The sequence below is a fragment of the Delphinus delphis genome, chromosome 6 (genome assembly GCF_949987515.2).
Source record: "Delphinus delphis chromosome 6, mDelDel1.2, whole genome shotgun sequence".
Lineage (NCBI taxonomy): Eukaryota > Metazoa > Chordata > Mammalia > Artiodactyla > Delphinidae > Delphinus > Delphinus delphis.
This window is the reverse complement of record NC_082688.1, coordinates 58,336,863-58,349,177: the sequence shown is the minus strand read 5'-3', so window position 1 is coordinate 58,349,177 and position 12,315 is coordinate 58,336,863. Positions and strand designations below refer to the sequence as shown.

Below are 12,315 nucleotides of genomic sequence, written 5' to 3'. Positions count from 1 at the left end.
GTTTTGAGCTCACTAGGATTCCTAACTGTTACAAAGCCAGCAAATAATGGAGGCAGGAGCCAAATCCGGTTCTCTTTCCATGTTTACTATTCTTTGTCCCTTTCTAAAAACAAACAAAGAAGAACGGGAAGTAAATGCTTGAACCTTAGCTCTATTATGCATTTTTCCTTAAAAAACTTCATAGTATGATTTAAATATTAATTTATGTAAAGTGGTTAATATACAAAATAGGGAAAAATTTGGACAGTGTATGGGATAAGTATCATGACACCAGCTTGTTAGTAAAAATAAATTAATAGAAAGCAGTGAGCTTTGTGAAAATGGATGTTATTGGATTTTTAGTGAGTTATTTATTCCCAAGGGTAAATGCATAACCCTGATTTCTAAATATGTACTTAGATATCCAAGTATTAATAGACCTCATCCCCTCCCCCACGCCTCAATGAATTTTAGATCACAAAGAGTATGATCATTTGCTAAGGCCAAACACTAACAACAATGGGGTTTAACATAATGCCATGTGAAATTGCAGCTACCGCATTCATACTAATGATAATTTAATCTCAATGAGTTTGTGTTCTGCTACACAGACAGTAGACATTACTTTGCGATTTATAGGATAATTGCATACATTGCTTCTAAATAAATTTGCTTTACTCTGAGCCAAGAATGCCTTACAGCCTCCTCCATATGTGAAGACTATTTCAGAAAATGGAGCTTTTGCTCTGGAATACTCTGTGGGTTGCTGGTTAGTATGCTGAATATTTAGTAGCTGCTAATGAGACTCCTATCAGCTTATCAATGTCTAATTTCCTATTCTTGTATGGCATAATTTTATGAGAAATCTTCGGAGACCCTTATACCCAGTAACTGCCCTTAAGAGATACCTTAATCCAGTCTGAAATAAAAGCTTCTCTGATTGATTTATGGCCATATTAAGACAAGCATACCCATCTGTACATAATAACTTGCAAAGAGGATCTTGGAATAAAAATTCTTCGTACCTTGTTCATAATTATTTGGGGGGACCAGACCTTATATTTATTATTTCATTTGGAATATCATTTATTTACTGGCAGTTTCCTCCTGCTTTCGGTATTTTCTTTTTGACTTAGAGTAGCCTCTGACTTATAATTATAAACCACTTTATATTTTTTTTTCAGTTTCATTCATATGCATATCATTTTGATAATGGCCCAGGAACCTAACTTTGCTAGAAAATGTTGATTTAACTTTTCTTTCTTTCCCTTATACTTTTTCTGTTTTCAGCCCCTTATTCAATTCACCTGCAGGAAGATTGATTTTGAATAATACGGTCATGATGTCAAAACAGTACAAATTATACCCTGCTGCCATATGGAATGGTGAAAATAAAAGCTTTATTTACACTGTGTTCTTTAAGAAAAGAATAATAAATGTTTTTCCCCCTCTTCAGGGATTGTATTCTGGAAAGAAACAGTTCTTGTTTGTAGCCTGATAGCGTGGTTTATTCTGAAAGATAATGACTTGAAAACTCATTTGCTGTTCAACAAAGTAGCAAATACTCCAACTACTAACCCCTCAGCCTTCCAGCCTCTGAGACACGGATCTGTCTCCTTTCCCAGACAAAGCCATTTGGGGTAGTCATTATTGGTCCCATATTACAGAGGAGACCCCTGTGCGGTGTCAGGTTATAGGGTTGATATGCTGAATCTACTTCTGTCTACTTCTCTGGTCTGTGTACTGTCTTTGGGTGTCTGCTCAAAGCAGAAGTCCTGCCACTTATAGCCCTTCCTAGATAATGAATTAGAAATTACAGAAGGGTTAAAGACATAGGCACAGGCTGAACTTGAGCTCCTTAGGGAAATTATTTGATATTTATCATCCTTTTCATAATTCCATTTCTCATCCACATTTTATTGGCTAACATACATGGCAGAATTCTGTCCTACCTGGAAACTGTGCAAAAAAATGAGAAGTCAGTTGATACCTATTAAAGGATGAATCTTTTTTATGTAAAAGTGTTTTAAAATTATTATTACATCCCATGAAACTTTAGTCCTTTCTGCTTAAAAAATAAAAGATGACCAAGTATTTAGAATAATTTTTTTTGTGTCTTCCATTATGAGTTGACTCTGATTAAGAGTTCTATCACTGTTCATGATGAATATTTATTCAAAGAACAGCAATTGGCATAGAGGAAACATGTTGAAGTGAAAATACACCAAATCTAGAGTTAAAAGATTTACAAGAATTTTCTGCTGTATGTATGACTGAGACCAAGTAACAATTTTGCTGAGTCTTTGTGTCTACAGAAAATGGTAATTATTATACCACCCTTGCCTTACCTCAAGCAACCCTAATAAGTCTCAAATGGTTTCAGTGTTTTCAGTCATTCACAACAAAGCTTTGCTGTCCCAAATATTTAGCGTTATTTTTTGTTTTGGGGAACAAATTGGATGACAATATGATCTGTTTTATTTGTGCTGTTTGTGTTGTTGATTAATCAAAAGCCTAAAATCTTGTTCAGAGTGAGAAATGAGGGCTTTTACTAGCTTTTAAGAGGTTACTTGGCACATATACTACCCTCTAAATTCACTTGCGTTTCTATATAATCCCTGTTTCTTTATGATTCCCGTAGAATATTTCTCCCATTTACAGTTTATTGCTGCAGCTCTTGTTATATCAAGCCTTAGAGTCACTTGCCTCTGTTCTATTTAAATCTTTTGTGGGAGCTTGGGATAGAGTAAGTACATATATGCTAATATTTTACTAGATGCCAGGCACTAGTGTCAGGCTGCACCAGGCACATTTAATGCATTATCCCATTCAATCCTCCATCTATGGGCTGGGTACTATTTTTACTTCTGAAGAATCTAATTATCCTACAGATACAATTAAATCACAGCAATATAGAGATTCTCTAGATTACTTCATACCCAGGGCCTGGCCCAGTCTTGGCACAAAGAAGGCTTTCAGTAAATATCTGTAGAATGACTGATGATCTATTGACAGTCCATCTATTAACAGTCCAGTAGATTTTTTTTTTTTGGAGTATAATTGCTTTACAATGTCGTGTTAGCTTCTGCTGTACAGCGAAGCAAATCAGCCACATGTATACCCATATCCCCTCCCTCTTGGACCTCCCTCCCGCCCCTGACCCCCATCTCACCCTGTCCAGATTTTTTTTTTTTTTTTTTTAAATTTTTGGCTGCGTTGGGTCTTTATTGCTGCACGTGGGCTTTCTCTAGTTGCGGAGAGCGGGGCTACTCTTCGTTGCTGTGCACGGGCTCTAGGGCACGTGGGCTTCAGTAGTTGTGGCTTGCGGGCTCTAGAGTGCAGGCTCAGTAATTGTGGCACACGGCCTTAGTTGCTTTGCGGCATGTGGGATCCTCCCTGACCGAGGATCCAACCCGTGTCCCCTGCATTGGCAGGCGGATTCTTAACCACTTCGCCACCGGGAAGTCCCCCAGTAGATTTGTTTAAACTAGTAGTTTAAAAGGTCTTTTTCTTTTATTGTAATGCAACTTTCATAAATATGAAGATACTTTCTTATTGACCATCTTAAGACCAATATATTTACATTTTTCAAGAGGATTTTTACTGTCTTAGGTAGTACTGTATCTCTAACAGGTAAGCATGCCTTTCAACATATTTTAAGGGGTATAGTACTTTATTTAAGAAAATATTCTTCACACTATCCATCTAATATTTGACTTACGTTAAGAAAAACTTCCCTTATGCAATTCTTTCATCCTTCAAAACGAAAAAAAAATGTTAGTTGTGCTTCTGTAAGATTACATCATGAATGCCTAAAGCTTCAAGATATGCAGCCACTGAGAAATTTCTGCTCCTGGCAGAAATCTTTGCTCCTGGCAGAAAGAAGACCCAGAATGTCTGCCTCAACATGCAACTGAGTGATTCACTTGGATGTTATCATTAGTTTGAACATCAACAATCCCATCATTCTAAAGATAGAATAGCAGAGTAGAGGTACATATTCCCTTGTGTTCTTTTAAGTTTCATTGTGTTCACACTTAAGCTTTTGTTATGTGGTTGCCATTTTGACTTGTAGGAACTTACAACCAGTATATGAGGGAAGGCTTCCTATAAAATTAAGAAAGCAGGATCTGACTTGTGTGTTTCTAGTATAGCAACTGCACTCAGTTAAAGAAAGAGCCAAGCATAAATTGCACATCCCAAATGATGAAAGTCGTTTGCTAATTAAATGAAACCTGTGACTATAAAAATGAAGAAAGCCATCATTAACAAGTATTTTTGTGAATTTATAAGTTTAATACTATTTAAGACACTGTAAAAGATAGTTTTGCCTCTTAGACTTATATTTAAATTGGGGAGACCCAATCTATAGCCACAGGACAATTAAAGAATGATTAACTGTTTAAAAAGGTGCCGTTAGGACTTCACTTCCCTGGTGGTCATGTGGTTGGGAATCCGCGCTTCCACTGCAGGGGGCACAGGTTCGATCCCTGGTCAGGGAAGTAAGATCCCACAGGCCATGCAATACAGCCAAAAATATGAATAGGATAGGATAGAATAGAATAGAATTAAATTAAGTTTAAAAAGATGCCATTAAATAAGCCCAGTAGGAATTCAGAGATGTCATATGAATAAATGCAGAAATGGTTGCCCAAATTTCCTAACTATGTCTAATTGCAAGTGTTTATTGAATACGGTAATGGTTAAAAAGGAAGTAACATATAGCCCTGACCTCTGTGAGCTTTGAAAGCTTTTAAAGAGGAGCCACTATGAACTGTTTGGTCCTCAGGAAGGTGGTTCAGAGGGATGAGTTCTCCAAGGAAAAAAAATTTAAAAAAAGCTTATCTCTTTCTCCAGATTCACATCTTTTAATAATTCTTTTGGAAGAGCATACTGTTGATATAATTGACATGATTTTTCTTCATAAACATATTTGCTATAAATCTAAAAAATTGGACATGTGGCATCATGACAAATGGTCCTTTATTGAAAACTTCTTTAAATCTTTTGGGACTAGAGTCAAAGCACCTGTCTGATTGAACTCACTGAATCCTAGCAAGATTAGGCAAGAGGAACTGCTTAGGGCCACCTTGGAAGGAGGCTGTGGACTTAGTAGGCAATTTAGTTTTGTGTTTGCTATCAAATAAGAGAGGTTGAGTTTTGTGGAATTGGAGCAAAAGTAAAGCATCACTAAAATTGTTTATGGTTGAACAATGAAAGTAGTTTGAGCAAATTATGCAAAAGCTATTACTTTATCATTCACAGATATCTAAAGCATAACTCCCTACAAAACAAAGTCGGGCTATTTTCCCTATACATTCCTTTAAGTCTTGGAGAGGTTAGGGGTTATTAACAAAAGTTTTACAGCAATGGGAAGTTGACTTTGAAAAATGCTGAGGTTCATTATTCTCTTTCTTTAATGGAACTGAAATTTTCATATCAGCATGTTTTATTAAGACCCCAAACAGGTTCAAGGAATGTGCTATATTTCCAGGTCTATTATAGCTGCCATTCCAAACAAAATATGTATGACTTCTACGATTCACTACGCACAAGTATGTAGTAATCTGCCCTTTAATGGCCTCTCAAAATGACGGACCAAATGGCTTTGTGAAGGTCAAGTCTGATTTAAATTGTTGATGAATTAGTAGCTAATCCTGCTTGATTGAATATTAATATGGAACAGTAATAAGTAAGGCATTTTAAAGCTTAATGAACACATTAAAGAACAGGACAAAATGCTTTTCTTTTCACTTGTGTAAAAAGTTTAAAGCTACTAACATTAAGACAATTTGTTAATTTTTGCTTCTGTATTTTCCTGTAAAAGTTTGTGTGGTTAACATACAAAGGGTATTGATTTTTTTTTTTTCCCTTAAGTTCCTGGTACTATACATTTGATGAGCTGTCAAAATTGATGTTATCAAATGGCCAAGGCAGTTTTATAGAAATCACCAATAAATGTAGAGGTGAAAAAAAGCAATTAACGTCTTCTAAACTACGCCCACTGAGATAAGCATACCAATTAGAAATTTCATTATTTCTACAGTTCATTTTATGTTGAATACTGAGTTTTATTGCCAAATACCTGACAGTCAAATTGGAAACAAGCCACAACTGTCAATGTGTAACAGCACTGGCTATTTGAATCTGTTACATTGTGATGTTTCTCATGAAAATTTAATGAAGAAAGTGCATTAAAAGAGTTTCTGTGCAAAGGGGGGGGGATGGATAGAATTTAATTACCCTTATTAAAAATAAGAAAGGAACTCTCTTTACATCCTTTGTCTGATTAGTATGCGAGAAAGATTATCTTTGTTGTACACTTGTGTATATGGAAATGGGGCTCTGGAGTGTTCTTTATGAGCTAAGGAGGAAAAGAAAGGTCATGCAAATGTATTAGCCTGCTTTCCATAGGGCACAAGTCAATTTTGTCAGCTCTCCCCAAGGTGAGGTCTTCATTTCTTATAAATGGTTATTAATTCTAAATTTCTTTGGTAAGAGCCTTTCGTAAGTGGCTCAACAATCTCAAGTCTCTGACATTTGCCGCTGATAGGTATAGAATATTGGCGTGGTTCTTCAGAGAGATGAACTCGTAGAAGAAAAGTAATGACTAGTAGAGCAGTGTTTACGCATGTGGATGTAACTAGTAGTTAGATGCCACAGGAGTGACTCAATGTCCTGGGAAAGACAGAAACAGCTCAGGAATCCCAAGGTGATTTTTTTATTAACTGAGGTTCATTGCTTTCAATATGGAAATTAACAACAACAGAATGTAAGAGCTTTTTTAGAAACTCATTTCTAGGTGTCTGAGGCAGTGCAGTTGATTTTGGGGCACTTGAAATAAATTATTTTTATTCTTTGAAGCATTCTGGGTCAATAGCTGGTGAATGAGTTGTTTAATAATATAATGTGTGTGGTACAATGGCTATTGAGCTTTTTGCTTTATTTTTTTATTTTCCCAAATAACATTAAAACTAAGCTTTAGATGTAAACACATTGACTAAAGCTTTAAAGCCATTAAAAAAAAAAAGTCTGATGAAATTCAAGTGGAATACAGTATTAAAATTAGCATAGCCTAATTTGCAAAATGCTCTTTATCTGACTTGTAATTTTTAACCTTCCCTTGGAGCCTTGAAAAGTCATCTTGAAATTCCATTCTTAACCACTGTTTCTGACACTTGTCCACTGTAGACCTAGGCTTGGCTGGCAGCCTGTAAGCATTCAAATAAATGGAAAGTATTACTACTGCTTCCTCAAAAGAGCCACATCTTTCAACTTAAGTAAAATGTAGCTCATCAAAGTTAATTATCTTTTTAGTCTCTGGCCGTAATTAGCTGGTGGGACAGGAAAATATCCTCTGGTGAATCCATGTGTCAAACCCAACTGCTTCAGCAACTTCTTTTGGACTTTTCATAAATCTCCCTTGGGAGAACCCGAGTCTACTTTTCCCTATTAGCACCTTGATTTTCTCTTACAGAAACCTGGATTTAATGTTCAGGATATCTTCCCTTTCTTGGGAGCTTTAATCTTTGGTAGTATTTTGACATTATTTTACTATTCACATTCCAAATCTCTCTCTCTAGTTCTGAACTATTCCTCTGATGAACTCTCTACCATAAGTAGTTTTCTACTATGTGTAGTAGGAAACTTTTTAATCACTGTGATATATTCATATTTAGGCTTAGCAATCACTGGAGTTCTCTCAAAATCTGTCAACCCAGACTAACTTGATGGCAGGGGATTTGGATGCAGGCAAGGCATGGAGAAATTTGTATTACAGAAGGATGAACTGATGAGAATTAAAAAATACAAGGCAGTGGATTTAGGTACTTACTACTGCAGTTGATATGAGGAGCAAAAGATTAAGTCTGTTGGAGAGAGTTTTGAAAAGTTTTATAAAGACGGTGATTTTGGTTGTGTGGCTTTCTAGAGACACACAGACGGTGTACTCATCGGATATGATTTGTCTGGGGAATGGTGAGAGTTTCATTGTGGGCAGAAGAAATGTTTCCTATGAGGGAGGTCATCCATGAGAGGCTGAGAAAAATGGGTCCTGATTTTAAAAGACTTCGCTAGCCAGATTTAGGAGATTTGAGTTTACCCTGTAAGTAGAGAGAGAGTGGAGAACACAGATTTGGTCAACAATGCAGTGGAGTCATCAAAATGTGACCTTTTCCCTTGAAATTGTGCATCTTTAGCAAGACTCAGAGAATCATACCAGAAATTGTGGGAGACATCCAAGTAGAAGCCAGGTACCACACCTGATGGTTTCTGTTTTGCTCACTGGTTCTGCTTTAGAGTCATTTTGGAATTGCTGGCTGATGACAATTCATCAGAGGTCATGAGGGAATGTTGGAATGTTGATTACATTAACACCAGGCCCAACTGGACGTCAAAATGTTTCATAATAGTCTTCAGACAAACACCCAAGTTCTAATTTAGATAATTCTCACCCATATAACTAAAATTCCTTCAATCCTTGAATAGAATAATATACCTTTCTAATGCTAACTAGAAGAGCTGGCCATGCAGGGTATCAATGTAGTCATGCTTGAGGGACTTAGGAGGACTTTAATTTCTCAAGATCTAAGATCTGGGGCAATTTTGATGTGGGATAGGGAGAAATGAACTTTGGATGAGTTGAAGATTCAAAATTTAGGAGTTTCAACTTTTTAATGACTGAAAATGGTGTAGGCCTTTGGAATGGAAGAAGTGTTCTCTTACCCTGAGGAATGTATGTATGCTTCTGTGTTGCATTTTTGAGTTGCTTTTGTTCTTTTCTTCTTTTGTAAGGGAGAATTTCAGGTGCTTTTCTGACTAATTGAAACTCTCTACAAAGGAATTCATTCAGGTTGAACCTGTGCTTGGGTGAAAAAATATACAGAGTTTTACCTAAAAGTTAAAAGAAAAACAACAGATTCAAATACAGATAGCTTGGTCCAGCTAACCTGCTTGTTCACCATGTCCTCGTAAAGCTAGCTCTTTTGGATCAATGGTTTTCCCTCAAGGAAAAGTTTTCTTCTCAGTGCCTGTACTTCTGACGTTCCTTTCTTTCTGGACAACTCAACTTGTTCCTAAAGGCTCATTTCACAGCTTCCTCTTGGTGCTCACTGACCTCATCAGACACATACTGTAGAGTGACTTCTCCTTCTCTGCTCCCAGAGAACTTGATCCATTCCTTGGTCATGGTTTTTATCACACATGTTTGAGCTCTTTGTTAGGCTGTTGGCCTCTTAGACTGTGCACTCTTCTGGCCAGGAACAACGTTCCTTAATGTAACAGTGCAATGCTACCTAGTTTGTGTTAGCTTCTCAACAAATGATAGGTTAATGGGAGAGGTTAATGGTCAATATCTCTTGAATCTTGGGTATCTGACTTGATAATATGTTTGTATCACCTTTTGTCTTGCAGAGGATCAAATTCCCAGGGGCTTCCCTACCATTGACATGGGCCCACAGTTGAAGGTGGTTGAGCGTACACGCACTGCCACCATGCTTTGTGCAGCCAGTGGGAATCCGGATCCAGAAATCACTTGGTTCAAAGATTTCTTACCTGTCGACACAAGCAACAACAATGGCCGTATTAAGCAGTTACGATCAGGTAGGGTCTTGTTACTGTTTCCACAAGCTCCTAGAGAATTTTAATTTTTCTTTTTAGTTTTCTCTCTCTTTATTTTTATTTTATTTATTTTTAATATTTAGGTATTGATTTTTCTCCTTCTTCTCTTTCTCTGTTATTTAATGTGTTGTCCACGTTTGTGATGTCATAGCCCCTTTCAGAGTCTGTCTTTCTTCTCCTCTCTGTGTTTTGCAGCTTCTGTTTAATCCACATTGCTCAGTGCTGTGACTGCATTTTTGATAATTGTTTAATTTACTGCTCTTCCGCAGTATTTGATGGATCCATTTTCTCCTCTTTCTTTCTTATTTCTCTGTTTTCTTTTGAACGAAATTTATTTCAACATTGGACTTCATTCAGAACTTGCAAGGAGTTCCAATGGTTATATCCATTAAAAACCAAAAATGTTCATATTAAATACTAAAATGATTCAGTTTTATTAAAGTGTGTTTTCTCTCTCTTTTCTGCATTTGAACTCATCAAACTACCAAAGTTTAGTAAGTTTGGGCACATCTACTTTCTTTTCACTAATACATGAAACACAGAAGTGTTATCTCATGAGTAACCAGATGTATTTTTTTTATAAAGTCCTTCACAAAGTACCAGTGAAAGGAGGGGATTTTTATTAATATTATTATAATATTATTATGAGTGAGTATTTTCTACACATTAGCCACAGTAGTGTGCGTCCACATCAAAGATTTTTGAACCCTCCAGTGACTGGATCTACAGAAGTCTGCTTTTGGTGTAGACTCCAGCTTTTGCCTCTCTCTCTCTCTCTCTCTCTCTCTCTTTTTTTCTCTCTCTCTCTCTCTCTCTCCCTCCCTCCCTCCCTCCCTCCCCCTCCCCCATCCCTCTCCCCCCTCTCTCCTTCTCGCTACCCATTGCCCTTTCTGCCTCTTCCATCCCCATCCCAAGTTTATTCCTTTGCTCTCTTTAGATTAAAAGTAGAGATAATTCTAAATTTGTTAAGTTTTAGAGCCTGTCCCTAGGTAATTTCTCAGGGATGTGTACTAGTAAGCTGTTTACTTTGGCATTGGTAGTAATATTGATACAGAATTCTAAGTTGTTTAACTGCCTGTCTTCCCAGAATTCTCAGCTTTTGACCTGTCCTGTGATGTTAAAGCGTCTTGTTAACTGCCTCTTTTGCTTGTTGTCAGCAGAATTGTGTAGATTAGCATTCTGTTATTGTAAATAAAGAATTAATTATTCACATGTAACATAGATGATTTAGTATATAAAGCTTTAACTCTGAAAAATTTGTACCAAATTTTAAGGAATATAATAATATTTTTATGCTGTCTTTCTTCTCTCCGTATTTAAATCTCCAGAATCTATTGGTAAGTGCTTAGTTCTGAAGCGCACTTCACCCCCCCACTAATTTCCATATTCAGATTATTATTATTATTATTATTAATAAAATGCATGGCATGCATTTTACTAACTGTCAGTGTAGGCACCAGATTTCCTTAGTGGCGCACACACACACACATCCACGGAACTGTTATCGTAAGAACACTGTGTAGAAATAAAATAGAACACAAGTTATATCACACAAATGTAGCATAGTAAGTAGCATAAGATATATCCAGTGAACAGTGTTTGTTTCTAGTTATTCTTTAGTATTTCCTATAAGAGTATATATATATGCATATCTATATATATACTTAAATAGATTAGCCAGTATTTCCCTCAACTATGTCTTTAAAAATATTGTTTAGTTCTTTTTTTTTTTTTTAAGACTATGAGGCTTATAAGATATAATTCTAACCCTATATGACCCCAGACCTAAGAACTCAGTTGCTTCTCTGAGAAAGGCAATGCTGCCTATTGTGGTCTTTGCCCTCTGTGGTATAATGCAACTTGCTTTTATGATCTAATAATACTATCTAATATATTCCTGTTTTACCAGTATAGTAATTCAAGTTTCTTTTAAGACCTTATTTAATTCTGTAAATCTAATTTAATTCTTCTCCCCAGCCCTAGCCTCCTTCTTCTCGTACTAATGCTTCTTCTTTCTAATCTTATTTGCATTCATATTATCCACCCAGGTGGTACACCAATAAGAGGTAAGAGTGCTGAACTAACGTTCACAGAATGATCTTACTCATTCTTTCTGTCCTTTCATCACTCTCATATTTGTCCTGTTTTCAAAATCATTACAATAATGTCCATCAATGTTATATTTTTCCTTTGTACTGTTTGGTTATGATTGGTGACTCTCATCTTGTGAATTTTTCTTTTCTTTTTTTCTTTTTCTCTTTGTTTTGTTCATTTCTTTCTTTATGAAAATGATTCTTTAAGTTGTGATATGCTTCAAAGAAAGCATATCCAGGTCTTTAGACCGCAGACCAGTCACAGCGTACCATCTGTCCCTCTTTTTTTCCTTTTCTTCTTCTTCCTTTTTCCTTTTTTTTTTTTTTCTTCTTTTTCCTTTTTTTTTTTTTTTGGTCCAACTGGAGAAAAAAAAAAATCATTTTTTTTCTTCCTTAGCTGTTCTTGTTCTGGACCAAAGTCAAGATGGTCTGGAGAACAGTGGCAGACATGCAGAAGACAGCCTGGAACACCTGCTTTTTGTCTTTATCTTTCAAAAGGTTTTTGCTTTTGTTCTTCAATTCTTTTTTCTCTTACTGTCCTAAAAGTCAAAGAATGACTCCCCTTTCCACCTGATCACACTCGCCTACAACCTGACAGCAGTGCTTTTTCCCCCCCACTTCTTTT

General features: G+C 36.3%; 1 protein-coding gene across 6 annotated transcripts in view; it reads left to right on the top strand.

The window, feature by feature from the left end:
• Positions 1-12,315, top strand: part of PTPRD (protein tyrosine phosphatase receptor type D) — a 2,140,681-nt gene that overhangs the window by 1,926,813 nt on the left and 201,553 nt on the right. For all 6 annotated transcript variants that reach the window (XM_060014745.1, XM_060014746.1, XM_060014743.1 and 3 more), the window contains one exon: positions 9,391-9,579. In XM_060014745.1, coding sequence (XP_059870728.1) covers positions 9,391-9,579 — 189 coding nt within the window. The remainder of the gene's footprint in view (positions 1-9,390; positions 9,580-12,315) is intronic.